The sequence below is a fragment of the Convolutriloba macropyga genome, chromosome 6, assembly GCF_964194025.1.
Source record: "Convolutriloba macropyga chromosome 6, txConMacr16.3, whole genome shotgun sequence".
Classification (NCBI taxonomy): Eukaryota; Metazoa; Xenacoelomorpha; order Acoela; family Convolutidae; genus Convolutriloba; species Convolutriloba macropyga.
In genome coordinates, this window is record NC_134473.1 from 34,620,692 (window position 1) to 34,642,671 (window position 21,980).

At 35.9% G+C, this 21,980-nt stretch overlaps 1 protein-coding gene across 1 annotated transcript in view; it reads left to right on the forward strand.

Annotated features, from left to right (window-relative positions):
- Window positions 1–21,980, forward strand: part of LOC142341301 (uncharacterized) — a 76,038-nt gene that overhangs the window by 24,937 nt on the left and 29,121 nt on the right. The window contains exons 8-15 of the mRNA XM_075392223.1: window positions 909–1,001; window positions 5,393–5,512; window positions 5,763–5,938; window positions 7,233–7,473; window positions 9,978–10,249; window positions 10,591–10,802; window positions 14,724–15,493; window positions 18,852–19,019. Of these exons, the coding sequence (XP_075248338.1) occupies window positions 909–1,001; window positions 5,393–5,512; window positions 5,763–5,938; window positions 7,233–7,473; window positions 9,978–10,249; window positions 10,591–10,802; window positions 14,724–15,493; window positions 18,852–19,019 (2,052 nt within the window). The remainder of the gene's footprint in view (window positions 1–908; window positions 1,002–5,392; window positions 5,513–5,762; window positions 5,939–7,232; window positions 7,474–9,977; window positions 10,250–10,590; window positions 10,803–14,723; window positions 15,494–18,851; window positions 19,020–21,980) is intronic.

The window sequence follows — 21,980 nt, forward strand, 5'->3', positions numbered from 1 at the left end:
TTTAACTAGCTCAGCCCCCGAAAGATCAATTAGCTCATTAATAGCCGCCGTCATCTCAGCCGGCTATTATAGCGCTCATTATTTCTTTACGACTCAGATAGGAGTTATGGTGATCTTTTTTTAAAATCGGTGGTTTCTATATTGGAGGATGTGTTCTAGAGGAAGTCAAATGACGCACATGAAAGATGTTCTCAGGTCAATCAGGTGAACAAACGTCAGACGCATAGAGAAAAATTTAGAGTGGTTTTCGTTCATACATTATTCTGTGAGAAAGCGAGAAATATAGATGTGAAATTTTTGGTAAGCGAGCCAAGCTTTTTGATCACATACGGAGGCGTTTTCAAAGCGGTTTTTTGTCTTTCAGCTTAGTTTTATCGGATAACGGTGTTTGTCTCAATTATCTCCGATAATATTAGTTAGTTTGGAAGCTTTTTTGACCATCCAACAAAAATATTAAACTTCTGTACCTAGTTTTGAGCTACTGTTGCCATTTTGCCCTGTTGGACGCTTTTCTGCAGTTTGTGGATCTTATATCATTTTTAATAGCATCTGGGGAGTTTTTGTTGACCGGAATTATTTTGCTGGTTTAGGTTTTTGATTGAAAAGTTTCGTTTGAGCTGCCTTCGTTTGCTTGAGTTGTCATAAACATCCCTGGAAAGGGGGGTTATGGACATAACCGACTCTCTCCTCGTCTAAACTGGCTTCTATAAAGGTTGAGTAAGTTTACTTGAGCTAGTTTCCGAAATCAATTTTTCTGTGCCTATAAATCCGAGCGATTAAATTTAGGATTAATGATATTAGATATTAAGAGGCAATTAAAACCCCTTTTTGCTTCAGGGCCAATTTAGACTTTATAATGTAACATTTTGGCTTACAGCTGAATTGTTTCGGTTTCTTTTGTGTTTCAGAGACTTGCTCTGGAAGTACCACTGGATACAAGTGCAACTTCCCCGCAGTGATCGACAATAGACAGTTCCATACCTGTACAGGATACGACTCAAGTGAGGGTTCTTATGATTGAGTTAAGATCTCACGCAGGGTTCAAGTTTCATTTTTTTTGTTCCGACCCACGTTAGTGGGGGAGGAACTATAAACTCAAATTGTTTTTTTTTGTTCACACAATTTTGGCCGATCGATATAATCATCGTAGAGAGTTGTGAGTGGTATCATTTAAAAGTCCGTCCAGCGTAGAATATGGAATTAAAAAGATTTTCGCATTTTATTGGGAGTTATCGAGGTTTAAAGTTTTGTGAATATTAGACGCACTTCAGCCGTTTATATTCACATTTTCGGTATTTTTGACCAAATTTTCGTCAATTTTGCTAAAAATTGTTCAAATTGTTAACTGTAGTGTTATTAATTTTATCTTTAAAGGTAGAGAAGTGTTGCTGAATTGTTCAATCCAAGTTTTTGAGCTAAAATTTTTGCTAAATTTTTCAAAATTCGGCTTTTTTTGGGTTTAAATTTGGGATCAAAATTGCTTTTTTAGCCGACTTGCTTTAAATTGCTGGAAGACTATACCTTCAAACTGTGGCCACATTCTTTTACAGCTGACAAACGAGCTATTTGTACACCCACTGGCTTTGAGAGTCTTCTGGAGTTATAATTTTGTCTCTTTTTTTTGCAAATTTAAACTCAAGAAATATACAAATTTTTGACAAACTAAAAATTTTTGTTAAAAAACTGATCTCTTTTGCAACCAATAGAACAAATGAGGATTTTGTTGAACCCCCAGCAACATCTGAGCTGATCTTGATCTCGCCGTGGATCCTTGCGATGGAAAATGTTTAAGATTTTGACGAGGCGGAATTTTTTTCAAAATATTTCCGCTATGTAAATGTTTTTTATGTAAACTTTTGTTTTACTTACAAGATTTTCAAAAAAAAGCTCAATTAATGACAGTTATTTTTTACGAAAACGAGGCCCAATGAGAGTATACTACGGTTTCAGAGTTAAGCGCTTGGTTTTAATGGCTCTGACCAATTGTTTTCGTAAATTTTTTTTTGTAAATCTTGAATTTTGCTTTCATATGTTATCTTTTTCGTAGCCCAATGATTTATTGTCCCCAGTAAAAGATTAAGTTTTTTGGAGGTATAATTGAACCTTGACACTTCTTTCAGTTGTTATCTAATGTCTGTTATGACTGTGAATATATTTTCTTAAGAATAAATTGGTTAATTTTTGAACTTTACCACTGTTTTTTTCTTATTTCTCTCATTTTCGGGCGCAGTCTAATTAAAAACAGGCAGAAAAAAATTTTCTGTGGGTGATAAAGTAATGTCCGTAACGGTTTCATGTTCAACTAATGGTCTCTTTATTTTAAATCTACGCCTCTTCAATTTTTTTATCTTTGAGATCATTTTGTTTCCTTGTCAAATTATTGCATTATTGACAAAACCAATCGAAGGAAAGCATAATAGAAAAATTGCACAGCGTTGGAAACAGGCGTATCTGAATATTTAATTTTTTTATATAGTTTATGCTTTTTGGGCTGGGACAGTTATCTCGCAAAATTTTATGGATTTTTTTGTTTTTGCCTATGTTTTTCTTACTTTTTAGTGTTATACGCCTTATTCGTAATAAAGATATGTTGCAATTTCATCATCTGGACGTAAAATATAACCTAATTAAAGATTTCGTTAACAGCTGTTTGTCTTTTTGACTTTAAAATTGAAATAAAAAAATTTATCAAATGTCTTTTTTTGCTTTTATTTTCGTAACCATAAAACCCAATCTCACAAATTTTAGGTCTCAGTTACTTTTGTTGATTGGAACATTTTTTACGCTTTGTTATACGTTCTGACTGATTGCATCGAGCATTAATTTCATAAAATTTTTGAAATATCCATTCTGTTCAATGTCTGGGTTTCTTTTTGTTGTCATGTCTGCGTAATCCTTTTTTGAGGCAGACTCTTTGATGTTTAAATCGCGACAAAGAGCCAATTTACAGTTGTTTCAGGTGACATCTTACATTTATAGTGCCTTGAAGAGTGTGATCTCGTAAAACTGTTTGAAATTTTTGGCTTCTTTGTATATTTGTTGTTATTTTTCGGGGTCGTGACTAAGTCTCATTATTAACAGGCCCAATTGCCTTCCATATGTATTGAAACCTATTCCATCGCTGTTTGTTGAAATCCTAAGTCTGTTATGATTTTTGAAATTTTTTTTCATAATTATAAGTGGGTTTTTGAGATTCATCATTTTTAATTTTTTTTTGGGTCGATTTGTAGCTTAGTCTCTGTAAACACAGGTCACAACCTGTTTCCAGTGAACTATAATTTGTTTTTCTATAACGGTGTTTGCTTCAAAAATTTTTTTCTCGGTTTTGTTACTGCTGTTTCTGCGAGATTTGATAAAATTTTTGAGATTTTTTTATATTTGTACATTTTAAATTATTTTTATTTTCTTTCTAATTTATAACAATTATCGTAGGTCCTATTGGCTTTGAAATTTCTCTCAATTTCACAATGGATAATAACATGTCTCAATTGCCTCCTATGGAGAAAAAAATGAACGTTTTGGGGAATTTGAGTGAAATTAATTCTTATAAAAAATTGAAGCGCATTTTTCAACTTGGCACCTCTTTGCTCTTTTTTGTCGACCTATTAACCAGTCGCAATGAGGACACGTCCCATATTTTTTAATGATGTATCGGTCAAATTGTTTCTCTTAGGTTTTATCTGATGCGAGTTTGATTTTGTTATGATTTGATTTATTATAGAAACCGAGTTTTGGTCGTAAATAATGTTTGTTGTTTGATATTTGTAATTAATTGCTCTTGAACGCAGTTCATAGCAATTATTGCAAACGTTTGACTTTTGTATGCAAATCTTTCACTTGACAATTTTGCGCTTTTCTTCTAGAACATTTTTTGACTTCTCAAGTGACTTTTTCACGCTTTCGTTCATCATTTTTGATTGATCTCTAGTGCTCCGAAGTTGCTAATATAAAATCGGTTGCGGCGCAGCAGAATTAACTGACTTGTAGCACAGTGGTTAGTGAGTGTGGGCATGATGGATCGAGAGGTCAGTGGTTCGAATCCCGGTGGGGTCAAAGTTTTTTTCACCCATAAAGAAAAATTGATCTCGACTAGAGCCCCTGATGAATTAAATTACCTCGCCTGTCGTCCAAGAGCAATTCTTCCGACATTTGTCGGTTTATGTTTGTCCTTTTTAGTAGTCCTATTATCAAAAACGTTCACCGGCCCTCTAGGATGACATCATTTTTTTCAATTGGTTGTTTATGGAACGATATGTATGTTTTTGAAAGTTGTCTATCTCTTCATCATTTGGTAGCCAATTAAGTCAAGAATGTGGGTGAATGGGGTCGGAACCTTATGTGCGTACGCACATTACTGAGCCTCCTTGTCTTCATATAAACTTAGTAACCTCACATCAAAAAATTTGGAACCGATTTTGAACCAAGTTTGCTTACTTCTGCGACCTTGTTCATCATAATCCTCTACACTGTACTTTGTTCTTTTGATGATTGATCCCATTATCACTCTTAAAGTGGTTTTTCACATATTGAACTGCCCTATTGATTATGGAGATGTGTTAGTTGTACATAGTTGACCTTTTTTAATGATAAGCTGAATAAATAACGCTGCATTTTGTTCCAAATATCAAACTCTGAGACTACTAACAAATTTTCTTTTTCAACTGAGTCCACCAGTGGCTTCAAAACTTGCACCCTGCAATGAATCTTAGAATAGTTCCACTCAGCGTGAGTTGATGTGTTGAATCGGTTAACTTTTTTGTTTTATCGTGTAGGTCTTTTAATACTGTTTATTATCTTTGTTTTGCCTTGAAATGGCAAGTAGAGTTAAGTTAATAGATTCGATAGACCACTAATTTTGAATTGTTTGAGTGTTTTAAATCGCATTTCAACAGAAGCTGTTTGTTTATTCTTCATCTCAATCTTGGTATAATAATCTCGTGGTTTATGTAAACGGTGAAAGGTCTATAAGCTTTTTATTTCAAAGGTCAATTAAATCGTTCTCGGATCTTTCGCGATTCCAGCTTAGTGATCACATACTATTTACCCCCTAGCGCACGTGCTATATTAATACAATTTTTGTTGGATGTTTACCGATACCGCCCGTCATTACGTTTTCTGCCTTTAGTTATAGAACGCATGCCATTACCTAATACATCATCATGTGGAAATATAGCACGTGCACCTGGAGTGCAAATAATATGCAACAGATGAGCTTATGGGGGGAGTAAATTCAGCATTTAGGGGCGCCAAATTTATTGTTGGGTCAATAACGGAATAGATCAGAGGTCTGTTGCAACGCAACGCATAGCTTGAGTTAAATTTTTTCGAACACGCTTCCGTATTTATTTTGCTCTGCTATTTTTTTGCGGCTCAACATTTGTTCCTTTTTCAGCATCCAGCAATACCCCTACGGATCTAACGAGTGTGAGTGCTTCTGGCACGTGTCAGGTGACGAACTTGACCAACAGTACTTTGGTCGAGGACTTCTGCGATGCATCAACACATTGTGCTGGTGAGATCTATTTCAAATGTTGACTCAGCAATATTATAAAATTTAAATTTGTACTTTACCTATTATTTCCATCTGGTAAAATTTAAAACGCTGTGTACTTAAACAAAAAGTACTAGATACCTTCGGTACTGTTTCCTTCTCACGTGTACTTAAAAGTATTGATTTTCAAATGGAGAATGCGTTAATTATGATAGCTATTCCCATCATACTATTCCCAAGAATACTTTTTCCTATGTTTAATGTTACACAGCCACTGAAGTATCAAGTAACGTGTGGAAGAACAATTTGGAAGCTGGCACTCAGTACTTTGCTAGACTCTACTATCTCTACAGAGGAATGGTCTCTGCTGGTACAATGGGCGCTGCCTGTACCAAGCCAAATTTACCAGAAAATGTCGAAGCTGGATCCGAAACTACTGACATCTTCGTAAGTATAGTCAAGAGAGTTTGAGAATGAAATATTTTTTTGTTAAATCAGGTGAACAAGCTAATTGATGATTCTGAACTAGTAAAGAGGATTGTTATAATGCTCAACAAGAGGTGAGTCTTGAATTTAAAATTGCTAATTATAGTTGTTCATATTTTATGGGTTACTGGGAGAAGGGGGGGGGGGGGGGTGGAGGAATGAGATAATTTTGTTTGTTGCACGAGAAAGAGTTTTAGTTCAAATCCTCGTATTTTTTATTCACGTGCTAGTAACAGTTTGACCTTATTTCATATGAATAAAGGAATAAAGGATATTGAATCACAAAATCTATGGACCTATTTGATTTTTATCTTCCTTTGTATGACTTATTTGTAATCATTACAGAGAGGACGCCATTAGAACTGACTGGGCGTAGAGCAGAATTCAATAAAAACGATTTAGGGCCTAATAATTCCCGTGATCTGATTGGTCTATCATAATCTCATTACTTTGCAATTCTTTGTAAAAAAACTCCTTAACAAATTACGTTACGAAGGTCTATCCACGATCGCAACTCCCCCCCCCCCCGCCCATCAGGGGAACTGCGGTCAAGAAAAGGCCGAGTGGAGCGCAACCCGACCGCAGACCATAGATAAACAAGCAACGAAAGCTAATTTATTCGCCATTTGTTACTTTTGCTGTACTTTAATTTAAACCAATCAAATATTTTACCTATCAAACTTAATAAGCATTTGGTTCTGATTCTTATTTTTTTCCATGGCTTTTGCGCTCGTGTGGCTTTAATTCTTAGCTCTTCATTACGAAGATAATTAGATATATATTTGCAAAAATTATTTATTTTTGCACAATTATTGTCATTACATTGTTTTCGGCGAGAACTAAACTGCGTTCGGTTTCCTAACTCAAGTTCATTTCAAACTGCGCTCTTATTACTATACTTCCCAGATTGCGGTCTCCTTATGTAACGACAGCTGATCAGACGGTTCCAGATAAAAGTGACCCGTGATCAGATCGTCCCAGACGGAAGTGACCTCAGACCATCAGACTAATGCGCGCTCGAAGCCACCAAACAGTACCGAAATAACACAAAGTCATTGTTTTCATCAGTCTGTGTGAAGAAAATAATGAGAATGATGCGTGTTTTTACATAGATGAACCATTATGAGCATAAATTTGTGCGCAAAAGTAGTCAACGCCGCGAGCAATTTTCTCTTCACGTGGGTAGCGGGCGCAGTTCTATACATTTTTTTAATTAAACGCATTAATCAGTAGTCGCTCATTTGATTTCTTTCAGCTCAATGTGGTGTGGAGTGCTCCAACGTCTGGCAACTGCGACGGATACAGATTTGTCAGTTCAGATCTCGGAATCACCGACCAGAACGTTACGTCATCGTCTCGAAGCTATAACATAAGCTCAGGAGTAATTGGTGAGACGTGTTACAGGGTGGAAATGGCATGCTATGTCTGGTGTTCGGATGTCAATGGAGCCAGATCTGAACTTGTTGGCAGTTATGTGGCCAGTGATTTGTGCTCACGTGAGTTATACTCTAACTAGTTTAACAGCAAAAGTGAGGTCAAATTGGAAAAAAAAGTGTAGTTGATCCCCCAGAGTGAACAACGAAATTAGTTGAAATCTACTTTATATGTAAACAGACAAGTTATCTTTGTGACCTGATGTTACAAAATTGAAGATTTATTCAACACAATTGAACAAATGGTGGAGCAATCTGGCAGACTGATAGCTGGGTTATTAGAGTCGCAATTAATTAAAGTCACTCAATGAGATGAACATATATTCAATGCTTTGTTGTTTGTTTCATCAAATGAGAGTGGATTTGGAAAATTTTCTTTAAAATTGACAGAAAGATGCAAACAACAATTGGATAAGTTTTTTTTTTAAAAAAACGTGACGTTAGAACCGCAATTGACGGAATTTGAAGTTAAACTAGAACATTGATTTGAAGTCTGTTAGCTTGTTAATAGCCGCCCTCATCTTCTCAGCCGGCTATTATAGTGCTCCTATTTTTTACAATTCAAAGAATTTGAATTGTATTGGGGGCGCTGTGTTTTTTTTAAGATGTGTTCACACATTTTTCAATGACTTTGATCTTTCAAAACGGGATAAACAGGTAAAGCCCAGCGGGCATTAAGTTTCATTAGAGGCCCAAAGTGGGCTTTAGTAGTCCCTCAAGTGCTTATAGTGGTGCAGCTGCTGGGATGGCCTTATTTTAAGGTTAAAAGGTCATTTTTCGGGGTTTTCGGGCTCAAAATGGTGCAATTTTTCATGTTTTTTGTGATTTTTTTTTGAGTTTTTTTGTTTGATTAGTCTTAGGTTGAAGTTTTTGAAATTTTTTGAAGGCCTTTTGCGAGAAAAAGGTAAATGTTATGACCAGTTTATGAGCTATATGTTCTGGAACTACAAACACAAACATACAAAATGATACTAGTTTTTGCAATTTTTTTCGAGTTTTTTTGAAAATGTTTGTCATTTTTTGCGTTTTTCCAGCTTCAGGGGCCAGGAAATCTCCTTTAAGGTTTGATAATAGGGCACTGTATAGTTTCTAGTAATAATGGAGGGGTTTTCAACATTTTAATGTCTCGAATTTTAGCATTTTTTTTTTTTGGATAAAATCTGCAATTTTTTTGAGGTTTCTTAAAGTTTTTGTCAATTTTTGATATTTCTCCATTCTCAAGTGCCAGGAAACCTATTCCACGGTCTGAAAACAGTTACTGCATAGTTGTTAGTTTTAATGGATTTGTTTTCAACAATTTAACCTTTCGAATTTTGAAATTTTTTTGATAAAACTTGCAAGTTTTTTAAGTTTTTTTTTCAAGACATTTTATTCAGTTTTTCTTGCCTGAGTAGCCAGATAACCTCATACAAGGTTTGATAGTATGTTATTAAATAGTTGCTAGGAGTACTTGGATGGTTTTCAACATTTTAATCGAACGAATTTCTGTTTTTGAAATCTGAATTTTTTGATAAAAATTATTGCCTATCGATCTTTGAACCAATTCTTTTTTAAGACTTGGAAGTGGTTTACTGGATAGCGTCCAGAGACACTAGAATCATTTTTCAAGAAATGATTCTTAAGATATTAATGTCACGATTTTCAGCAACATTTCATTAAAATTTCAATTGATATTTTTAGTTTTTGAAATTTTTCGAGTTAATCGATTTTCAAGGGCCAATGAATTTTTTCAGGCCTTGCAGATATGCAGATATAATACTGCACCAATTTCAGCAACAAATTGTGGTTTTGAATAAATTTTTGAAATAGGTATATTTAAAGGGGTCAAATTTTGCCTTAGGGTTAAAAGCTTCCAAGTTTTATCAAGGATTATATATTTGTTTAGTTTGTTTGATTGTTTGTTTCTCAATTTTTTGAGATGATTTTGTTTATGTTTGGCTGGCATCGTTGAAATGATCCGCTTTTCAGGTAGATTTAATCTAGGTTTTTCATTTAATTCTTTGAATTGTATTTCAGGACTTGTCCTGCTATGTTTTTTTTACTTCGTCGAACTTTTTTCGCTTTACCATTTTGCCGCTTTTTGGACATTTTGCGTGAAATCTTTTTGACTTCTCTGGTTTAGTTTCTCTCTTTTCTCATTCTGCTAAAAGTGAATTTGAACATCAGTTGCTCAGCAAAGCAATTCAAAATGAACAGAGTCAGTATAAAAAATTGAAGTCAGAAATAGAAACGGGATAAAGCCCAGTTTTAGATGCCCGCTAATTGAACGTCGTTCCTATAAGTCTTAGTTACCATCTGTAATGCTTATTGGTTTTGATAGTAGCCCTTGTATCCTCTCTCTAAGAAACAGAAATATGTTCAACTACGAAATGCCGTCAAAATGATTCGGACTGAAAAAATGTTTTTGTACAAAAATCTTTTTTTTTTCAATATCTTCTATTCTTTCAATCCCAATCATGCTTATTGGAATCAACGGCGGCTATTTTCCGGCAATCTTCCGGGTATGTTTGATATTAAGTCTAACCAGAGAATTCTTCCGACGTTAATGGATTGTGTTTCTGCTTTAGTTCCCGGCCAACCCACTTTGACTGTGTCTGCACGTTCTAACAGCAGCATATTTGTGGGTATACAAGGCCAGTTTCCGATTCAGTACGAGGAGTACGAGTTGCAATACTCAACTAACGACTCAGTTTTCACCAATGTCACAGGCGCAACTGCAGTATCCGCCTCTAACGACGTAGGAGCCATTCTCGGTGGATCGGGACTCGATTCCGCCACCGAGTACTTCTTCAGAGCAAGAGTGAAGAGAAACGGTGTCTGGTCCATTTACTCAATTGTGGTTAGAGTCCGTTATTTATTAGTTCACATAAAACATGAGAGTTATTTTTGTACTTGATGAGACCTACGGCATTTATAAACTGGATTTTCGAGGCTGCTAGTTTTGGGATTTCTAATGTGCTACTAGGCATTCTTTGTACGAAATGCACTGAAATTTTGCAAATGCGCTTAATCTTCAAATTTTCAGCTCTTCTTCAACGTATTTCTTAAATAATTACAACGCATTTTCGACCCATTTCCTACATTACTTTCAGCACGTTTTTCAGCGCATTTCCTATAAAGTTTCAGCGCATATGTCTCAAAGCTTCAGGCTATAGTTGAATTGATTCTTTGCTTTTTCAGTCAAGCACCTGCACCTTCCCCAACAAACCAGATAACTTCATCGTCTCCACCTGTGACAAATCGTCTGTTACTATGAGCTGGAACTCCGTTTCTGGAGCCTCTGGATACTTCGTCCGCGTGGGCGAATCAGACGTCTTTGCCAATACTACAAGCAACACGTCATACACCATCTCCTCCTTGTCAGAGGGCCAAGCGTACACCCTGGAGATTATGTGAGTTATCTTCAACTTCAGAAGTTTTGAAACCTTTCCAACATTGCATCATAGTCATAAACCTTTCAATCGAAAGATGCCATTAGGAAAGAGCATTCTTTTCGGTAAAAACAAAGCTGCATAAAAAATTTTGAAATATGGGGTGCAAAATAAAGTTTAAAGATGTGGTAAGGAATCTTGATTGATTGATTTAAATTCAGATGGTAGACTGTACAGAGTACTTTATACGGAGTATTAAGTTTAATCAATTTACCACCTTGGATTATTGATTTTTCAGACCAAAAACTGTGATGCTAAATATTTTCACCTACAAATACCAATCGTAGGGAAATTGTATTTTCTTGTGCTATATTAGGAGAGTAAAACTTTTTTCATATTGGCAATGTAAGCAAACAGCATAATATGTTACTCCCGTTTTTTCATATATATAAAATTCATTACTGTGAAATTGAAGTACATATCTATGATAAGGTGGAATTTGATTTTCACTAATTTTTTTGCATACCACACAATGATAGCCTTTTCATAATATTTGAACCAACTTTTTTTCGATTCGTTTCGGAGCCCATATAATCCAGTTTGTTCATCAATATATCGTAATTAATTGAATCAATTTGCGCAGTTGCTACACAGTTCTTCTTGGTTTCTCTGATTCTTTTCGTAGAGTCAACTATCGTATACTTTAAATTATTTCAACATCTGCAAAATATCGGCCCCCTCTTTGGCCCCCACTTTAAAGAAACGTTATTTGCGGCTATGTTGAAAATTTTTCATCTATTCACCTTCTACAAACAAATATCAAGACACTTCAAAAAATAGTTTAGAAAGACGTCAGACTTGTTATCAGTGAAGAAGAGTGGGAAATAAAACCAACCCCGAACTTTATTGTTCCGACCCCTCTTGAGGGGGGAGGAACTATATACTCAAATGGGTTGTTTTTGTTCAGACAATTTTGGCCGATCGATATAATAATCGTAGAGAGTTGTGACTGGTGTCATTAGAAATCCCGTCCCGCTTACAATATGGAATTAAAAAGATCTTTGCAATTTTTAATTTTTATAGGGAATTATCGAGGCTTAAATTTTTGTGAAAATTAGAGGTATTTCAGCTGTTTTATTCACATTTTTGCACCAAATTTTTGTCAAGGCAAAATATGTTAAAATTGTTAATTGTAGTTTTTTTAATTTTATCTCTAAAGATAGAAGAGGGTTGCTGAATTGTTTGATCTGAGTTTTTTGGTTAGAATTAGGCTAAATTTTTTAAATTCAGACTTTTTTCGTCGAAAATCTGGCTTTTTAGCACACTTGCTTTAAATTCGCCGGAAATAGACACCTTAAGCCTGCGGCCATATTCTTTTTAGGCTCAGAAAAAAAGCTATTTGCTCAACTGCTGGCCTTAAGAGTCTTCTTGAATTATAATTTTGCCAATTGTTTGCGAATTTAAACTCGATATTTATACAAAATGCATTATTTATTTTTGACAAACTGAAAATTTTTGCAAAAAATTGATATATTCCTCAACCATTTCAACAATTAAGTGTTTTGTTAGACTTTCAGCAATATCTGGGCTGATCTTGACCTCACCATGGATCCTTATTATGAAACTTTTTTTAAGATTTTAATGGCGCGCGACCTTTTTTTCAAAAAATTTCTGCTAATCAACGGTTTTATAATGTAAATTACCGACAAGAAATTCAAATCAGGGCCCAAATAATGACAGATTTGTTTAACAACAAGCAAGACTCGACGAGATTGTATCTTGGTTTAAGAGTTAAGCTCATGTTCTTTATGGATCTGAGCAATTGTTTTAAAAAATTTTTGGACTTATTGCTTTTTATTTCTTATACTTGTTGTAGCCCAATGACTTATTGTCTCCAATCAATGGTCCAGTTAGTTTTCAGAAGGTATAAAACAACCTCGACAGTTTTTCAATTGTTATCTAATGTCTGTTATGACTTTGAATACTTTTGTTTTGAGAAAAACCGTTGAATTTTTGAACTTTGCCATTGTTTTATTTTCTTTCTCTCAACTTCGGTCGCAGTCTCAGTAGAAACAGGCCGAAACTAACTTCCTGTGAGTAAAACAATAATGTTGGGAATGGTTTTGCAATCAAATAATGGTTTCTTTAATTTCGTACTACGCGTCTTCAATTTTTCTTTTATTTTTGAACTTAATTGCATATTTTATGAGTTCATTTTGTTTCCTTGTCGAATCATGACATTATTGTTACGTCAAACTAAAGGAAGGCATTGTAAAAAAAATGCAAAGAGTTGGTGAAAAACGTACTTGGATATGTTAATTGTTTTTGTTGAATAGTTTTTGCTTTTTGTGCTGAGACACAGTTACATCGCAAAACTTCATGGTTGTTTTTGATTTTGTCTATGTTTGTCTTTCTTTTCGTTGTTGTACACCATATACTCGATAACGATATATCTCAATTGCTTTCCCAAGACGTATAACTCAACATAATTAAAGATTTTATTTTATAGCTGTTTGTTCTAATGACTTGACCAAATTGATCTATTGATCAAATTTAAATAAAAAGATTTTTTTTCATCTGTCTCCTTTTTGCTTTTATTTTTATCACAAAGTAACTCAATCTCACTCAATAGAAGTCTCAATTGTTTTTGGTTGATTCAACCATTTATTCGCGCTTGTTTATAAGTTTTACTGATTGCTTCGACCATTTTGTTTCGTAAAGTTTTCGAGATTTCTATACTGTTCAATTTTTGAGTTTTTTGCTGTCGTATCTTAGTAGTCATTAAGTCATTAAGAAAGACTCATTAATGTTAAGATAAGGAAAAAATGACTATTTACAGTTCTTGCAGATAAGGTCCTATAATAAAAGTGCCTTGAATAGTGTAATGTCGCAAAATTTTTTGGTCGCAAAGTTTTGGCTTCTTTATGTATGTTTTTTTTTGTGGGCTCGGCTCGTCACTTAGTCTCATTATTAACAGGCCAAATTGGCTTCTTGAAGTGTTGAAAGTTAATCCATTGCTTTTTTTGTAATCCTAAGTCTCTTAGACTTTTGAAACCATTTATTTACAAAAAAAAAATTTGGGTTTTTTAGCTTCGCTTTCTATTAGTTTTTCGGTCGATTTGTAGCTCAGTCTCTGTAAACACAGTTCACAACCTGTTTCCAGTGAGCTATAAATTAATTTTTATAACGGTTTTAGCTTCAAACAATTGTTTTTCGGCTTTGTTACAACTGTTACTACGAGATTTCATAAAATGTTAGATTTTTATATAGTTGTTCATTTCAGAGGATTTTTGGTTTGTTTTTAAATTATAACAATAATCGTTTATCCCATTGGCTTGAAAATTTGGGTAATCGAATATTGGATAATGAATTGTCACAATTGCTTCCTATATAGATATTAATGAAAATTTTAATTATTTTAGTTGATACCTAATGACATTAATAACTGTGATATTAAGTGTTTTCAAAAAGGAAGTGTTCGTGAACTTCGCACCTATATGCTCTTTTTCTACCTGTTAACCAGTCGCATTGGGGAAAGGTCCCGTATCTTTTCTAATGAAGTATAGGTTAAATTGTTTTGTTTCGGTTTTTGGTTGATGCGGGTTTGATTTTGGTATGATTTTTTTGTTGTAGACATCGAGTTTTGATCGTAAATAATGTTTGTTGTTTGATTTTTATTATTGCCCTTTCCGGTAGTCCTATTATCAACAACGTTCATTGGCCCTCTAGCGTGGCATTATCGTATTTCATTGGTTGTTTATAGAACGATGTGCATGTTTTTGAAATTTTTCTATCTCTTCATCATTTGGTAGCCAAGTCAAGAATGTGGATGAGGGGGGTCGGAACATTATGTGCGTACGCACATTACCGAGCCTCCTTGTTTGTTTATTTAAACTTGCTAGTATCTATATTTGTTATGAGTTGGTGAGTTGGTACCTTTAGGTCCTACGTGGTGTGTCCTTCATCTGGTGACGTCATAAACTCGACTGTTGTCAGCGCATCTCAGTTCACAGCACCTAAGACGCCCACAATCACTGTTACAAACGCTGCCTCAACTCCAAAACAGATAACCGTCATTTTGAATAACTATAACCCCAATCTAATTGCCAGTGTGTTCCGAGACGGCAGTCAAGTAATCGGAAATATTGTGAGTGGAAGTGTTGTCGATACAGTTCCTGATGCAGGTAAACTATATGCATACACGGCGAGGTATTCGTTGGCGGAGGCAGCTCCAGCATGTGAGAACAGTGCCGTTTCAAACGTGTTCGAAATCTGTTCATACCCAGGTTTGGTCACGAATTTGGATTATGATGTAACAAACTCATCTTGGACAATGCTGCATTGGACTGCACCGACTGGCTCTGTCACTGGATATCGTTGGTACATTGAAGGTAATGCAGCAACTGACGTCTTTAGCGACGTAAATGTAAATATCACGGATTTGACACCTTCTCAAACCTATTTCTTAAATGTTGTCGCCTATTTCAACTGCTCTGATGGAAACCAGCTGGAAGGCGCTCCCGCAGGCATCCTGGTCCAAACTATGCCTCGATCTGTAGACTTGACAACGTTGCCGGTTTCTGATTCGGAGATCCAGATCGTTGTTACGACCAATGATGCCGTGACAAACATTACTCTCTTTCGTGATGGAACCTTGATAAACAGTAACATGAGGAGTGGAGACTCTTTTACTGATACTGGAAGAAGCCCTGGTAAGACTTGAAACTCAAATCGGATCTTGCATCTATTCTGATTCCAGCTCAGTGGACTTGAAACTATTATGTACACAGGAACTCATGTCATTTTTTACATAATAGGGTGCAATATAGCCACACATAAATTTTTTAAGATATCCTATATATTAATTAAGTGACTGTTAACAAGGGCCCCATTTTTCCCAGCCCCCTCTCAGGAGATAGAAGGAGCGAGTTCAAAAACGGAAAATATATCAATTCTGCTATCTTTTTAACTTCATTTTTTTTCCTAACCTTTTTTAATAGCCGCGAAGCAATAGCTGAGGCTATTATTGGCCTTCTCTTGGTTTTTTTTATTTATTTCGTCGTCAAGATTTTTGTTACCACCATATAACGTCACAACCACTTCAAATCTGCTTTTTGTTCATTCATGCAATTTCAACTGAATTGCATGCGTGACTTCATTTTTCACTCTTAGCGGAGCTAGTTTTTTTGTTCATTCGCCTGATTAAATTTTTGGTTGACTTACCTAACTCTTAAAATTGACTTCCTAACTCTGAAATCGATTTTTCTTTGCTTTAATTCATAGAGATAAGGTCAAATGAGTGCGTGTCACTCTAATTTAAGGTTATTTAAGAGCAGCAAATAGAAACAGCAATAAGTTATACAGATTCTTTATAAAATTTAACATCTCTTCCCTTAATGAAAAGAAAATGTTTCATTTTTTTTGGCCTGTCTTTTTTAGATTCTTTTTAGACTACAGATCTATAAAGCTATTGCGGCTATATTCTGGCATTTTTCCAGCTATGTTTTATTCTTTTTAAACATCTATCTAGTTTTATCTCTTCTTATTTTCCGTACTTTTATTTATTTAGCATTTTTAAAAGCCCTCAAAAAAAAGTTTGTGGCACTTTTATTTGTCCTGCGGTCTTTTTTCAATTCTTTGATGGATCTATTTTTCTTCTGTCCCTTTAGAGTTTTAGTCATCAAAACTGCACAGACAAGTAAAACCGGGAGGTATATAAGTATTGGTTAAGTGACTATGCTTGAAGTCATTGCGAACTTCTGGCGTTTATCGAGAACCGCGAAGCGGTTAGAGATATTAAGTCAGAATTTCGAAGTGACTTCTGCAGAGTCACGTAACCCTGCTTAAAACATGAAACGCGCACGTTTTAAAACGACGAAAGTGAACGAAAATCAACTACTGGCTAAGTAGATACTTTTGGCATTTTGACTTCTGGCACTGCAGACTTTCGGAATTTTAAAATGTGCACGTGAGTGTTTTAAGTTCACTTAGAGCCTTTCCGCTTACTATGCTCTGAATGTGCCCCCCCCAGTTCAACACCCTCCCCCAAATCAGCCTCCAACTTCAGCAACCCCCCCCCCCCCCATTATTACTGTTTTTTTGCAGATGACATTTTAACCAATTCTTGTGAGCATGTCTTTTTAACGCCAAAATTTTTCTTAATCAATTTTTTTATGGACTCTATTTGGAATTCGTTTCGCGTGTGAATTTTTCACGCTTGTTTTCTATTTTTAAAGTTATCTAAATTGTCCTCTTTCAGAAACAAACCGTGTTGGTATAGTAAGATCGATTTCGAGCGAAGAGGTTTCAAATCCTTGTAGTTTGGTGGTTAATAGCTCACACTGCTATCTGGGACGTTTGAAGTTCACAGTTCTTAATATCAAGTTCCTAATTTTTCAGCGATTCAACTTGCTCTAAATCAGACACTAACTGTGTTACTAAAAGAAGAGGCGAAAGTTGGCGAAAAAAAATTCGAATCCCTTATAGTTTTTTTTGGTTACTAGCTCTGTCTGTCGTCCAGGAGACTCTAGGTTTGAACCCAATCATGGTCGGAATTTTTTGCACCCAATAGTGTTTCTAGGCTGCACCCCGTCTGAAGTAATTTTCCTCGATTGTCATCTGAGTGCAGTTTGTCAAACTGTGAGCGGTTTAAAAGTGTCTTCCAGGAGGGCATATTATTGCGTGAAGGTTGCAAGGCTGAAAAACTTAAGGTGTAAGAAAGGACATGGTTGCTCCTTCTCCTATTCAAACTAAGTTCCTTCTGTTAATCCCAGTCGCATTTGGTTTATCTCTCTTCCTCTCTCTCTCTCTCTCTCTCTCTCTTTCTCTTTCTCTTTCTCTCTCTCTCTCTCTCTCTCTCTCTCTCTCTCTCTCTCTCTCTCTCTCTCTCTCTCTCTATGTCTGTCTATTGCTGCCCCTCTTTTTTGTTTTTTTTTCGTCTCATCCCTTTCTGCTCACAGTTTTTTATGTTTTTCTAACTTTTTTCTTGTTTTTGATCGAACATACTTTTTCGTCAGTACTTGCCACTTGTATCTTGCTTATATTTCTCTGTTTTTTGCCGAATTTTTGTTCACTTAGTGCATGAATTTGGGGATTATTGTTTATATCTGAAATGAAATTAGTCATGCAATGAGTTAAATACGTCTACTTTGTCAAAATGCAAAGATTCTCTTATTTTTTCCCGTTGTTTTCTTTTTTAAAAAAATCTGTGAATGAAAGAGCCACTAGAATACAGTAACTAACACTTTCAGCTATCCGGCCGAAGTGGCCTTGGAATAAAGAGATTTATCGCGGGATGTTAAGGTGTCTAAGAATTCATATTCCTGCTTCTAGTCTCTTAGATAAAATGGCCCGCTGCTAGAGGAGTGCCTGCAAAATATCCTATTTTCAACTGCATAAACAAGCCACTGCGAAAATATTATTTCCGGCTGCTCTTTGGTTCTTGCCACCACGGTAAAACTGCACGAAGACCGTATTTTCTGATAGCTTTTTTGTCTTCAGTGCAAAATGGTTGCGATTAGCAGTCTTCATTAACAGCCTTCAGAATTTCAGAATCTTTAAAAAAATTTAACAGGAAAATACCGCAGTGATGAAATTCTCTTCTGACTTTTTGTGCCAAGGTCAGGCTGAAGATGTGCATTTGAGTTTGTAGAATGAGACAGCGTTGCGTTATTCACGTGTTTTTGGATTTTGATGAGGTCTGACCCGGTTGTCGTCTATTGGGGGTTTGTCTTTGAGTCTACTCCACATCAATCCAAGCTCACAAAAAAGACTCTTCAATAAAAGGAGAGAAAAGATTGTTGGTCGGAGTCAGTAACGCCCCCTCGTAATTTTTACATATTACCATGCTATGTACAACGCACGAAAGTCTGGTGAACGCACGAAAGTCTGGACATAGGCAACTTCCGTCTGGGACGGTTTGGACATACTTGCTTCCGTATGTCACCTCAGCCTGGGATATAACTCAACATAATTCAGTTTGGTACTGTATCATTACCAGCATTGGTAAAGCTACAGAATAGATGCCGTCCGACTAAATTGGGCTTCACAATGTAAAACGCTTTGTTACAGGAACTTCATACGTGTACTCTGCTTATGGGTATAATCAAGACATACAAGGAGACATCAGCACCCTGACACCCGCTTGCACTCTACCCTCTAAGCCCACTGGACTGTCACTGGTATCCACGACCGCAAACACCATCACAATCAGCTACACAATTGCACCAACCGCCTCAAGTAAGCTCATTTTGAGAAAGAGTAGTTGGACGTTAATTATAGCTAAGCATGGTTTGGAAGCATCAATTTCTATACTTAATCACTAATCATGTTTACAGGTTTAATTTCTATACCTAATCACTAATCAGGTGTCTTAATCATCTGTTGCGGTCATACTTTCTTTCTTTAGTCTCTAATGCGAAAAATTTCTTTTTTTCAGCTCCCCCATCTTGTTTGAGATAAATTAAAAACGTTGCTGAATGATCGTTACCTTCTTTGAAGACTTTAAAAGAAAACTACCCTCTATTAGGGCAAGAATTTACTCAGAAGTGAATTTCACTTCCTGATTTTTTTTACCTGAGTACAAACATGAGTTGAACTCGTCTGAAGTCAGCACTGTGAATTCATCAATAATAGTAATAATTTTGGTTCCTGCGTATTCGCAGCGGAACAGCATTAGGCCACAGCGGCCTGTTCTCAGCTGCCTTTTTTCTTCTTAAACTAATCAATTCTCATCATTTTGTTATCGCAATGAAAAATTATCAATCTCCTATGCGAAACCGAGATGTTGAAGAACTTCGAGAGGGCGGAAATAACCGTATGGTGATGTTTTTAATCAACTCTCGTTGCGGTTACAACAGATAAATAACTCTCGCCACACAGCAATTGTTTATCTTTTTCCTCCACTTTTTTGTCGCCACTCTTCATATATGTTGAACGTCAAAAGTAGGTTAGCACCCCTAATTTTACGAAGTACAAAATTACTACATCTTGCGTTCAAATTTGGGAGCAAATTTGAAATCATTGATGCCCTTGGTTAGTGGTCTTGTCTACTAATGAAATTCAGTTAATATCCTGGATGAGTTGATTAGAAGACAGAAGACAACTTCATCAAGTAATTTTTGCTTGCCGGTAGTTCAGTGTTTGACACATGACAGCCTGTGCTAAGCTTGAAAACAGATGAAAATCAGTTTTGTAACCCACAGTTACGGGAATTCTCTAATTTAAAGCTGAAATCACGAATCAAATCTATCTTAGAAACGTTACATTAAAAAAATGAATGCGCTTTTCAGACATTAAATACAACTACAGAGACAATAATGTGAATATAAATTTTGTGGCGCTCTTTTCACTGTTCTTTGAAAATCCTAAATTAAAATTGTAACCAAAAAGATTCAACATACTTGAAAAAAAAAACATAAACGTTATACAAATCATTGGGGGTATATAGGACTAATTAAACTCGTTTCAACATTGAGTATTTCGTTTCCCACTGAATATGTAATAACTTTTCCTCCTGAATATACACTGAACGCTCTCAAGTTGCTATCCAAAGGAACACATTGGTTTTTGGGAAAGCAGAAAATCATTCAGTATTCGCGAACAACTGAGATTGCAACATGTTGTTCTGACCTTTTGCTTGATTTTAAGTTTGCTTTTTTCGTTCCAATTTTTTTTCGATAATGCATAAAAAGTATTACGGGGATATCTTAGAGGAATTCTATAGTGGCCGCTTATCGAAGTTCTGATTGGAGTAAACACACTCTCATCGACCAATTAATTTTAAGTTTTTATTAGGCACCTCAGCTTCTCAGCCGGCTATTATAACGCTCTTTTTTTTTAATTTTTACATTGTCGTACTAAATTTTTTTCACCTGAGTTCACAGCTTGTTCAACATTTTGCGTGAAATTTTTAAACTTCTCTAGGCGAGTTTCACTCTTCTCTCATTCTTCTAAAAAGTGTTTGTAGACAGCAGTTGCTCAGCAAAGCAATTCAAAATGAACAGGATCAGTATTAAAAAAACAAAATCAGAAAGAGAAACGCGATTAACGCATAAATCCGATATTTAGATGCCCGTTACTCGAACTTTGTTCTTAATTACCATCTCCAAAGCTTATTGGTTTTGATACTAGCCCCTGTCTCGTCTCAGTAGGGAACAGGAGTATGTTCAGCTCCAAAAGGACATCAAAATATTTTCCAATTTAAAATTGTTCGTGTATAAAAACAATTTCATTCAATTCTTTTTCAACTTTCAATCCCAATCTTAATCTTGGTTATTGGAATCAACGGCGGCTATTTTCCGCTAATCTGCCGGGTACATTAATTTTTTTGATGAGTTTTTGTTTCCAGAACTTGCCGGTCGTTTTGTTGTAGCTGTCGCAAAGAGCTTCGTTTCGCGGGTAATTATGGCGGGATACCGGCACTTATTGCCAACCCTAGTTGCATTTGTAAGAGAATAAGAATAGATATCTTAGTAGTAGTAGTGTGAGTGCCTGTCCACAATTTGCTTGTGGCGCGGCGACCTTTTTGCATCTGCGCCAAAGTGAATGACATGCGGTCCCCGGGTTTGGGAGCAGGAGGGGCATCGTCAACATCGGGGAAAGGGGTAATGAGGGCGGATTATTCTGTGCAGTGTGGTCGTGTTGAACTGTAGGTTTTAAGTCCAGCCAGTTAGCTGCTTCTACTGGTCTTTTCCACAGTTCAATCACTTTCATGTCCGTGTTGTTTTTACTGCAGTGCAAAATGTGGTTTACATCATGTGGCGCTACTTCACAATCAGGACAGCGGTTATCAACTTTGTTATAGATCCTACTTGAGTAAGAGTTTAGCATTGAGCAGTATTCAGTTCTCAGTTTTGGTTATTTGATACGTGCAATCCGTGGCAGTATTTGTTCCTCTTCTGCTCTGTTTGCTGAAGATGTGCCTAGTTGCTTGGTGTGTTTGTTCAACTGAGTATGGACCTTGTGTCGGTGGATACTTTTGAGCAAATTTTTGCAATCTTTGCAATTTAAAAGCTCTTAATTGTTTTTGTGTTGTTTCACACGGTCCCTAATAATATCATTCAGTGTCATTGTCATTGGACGAAAACTAGTTGATGAGGTGGTTTTGTGATCAGCACGGCGGCTCTGATAAGTGCTGGCCATAAATTTCCCTCCTAACATTTCTATGTGCGCTTTTCAAAAAAATAGATTCACTAAGAA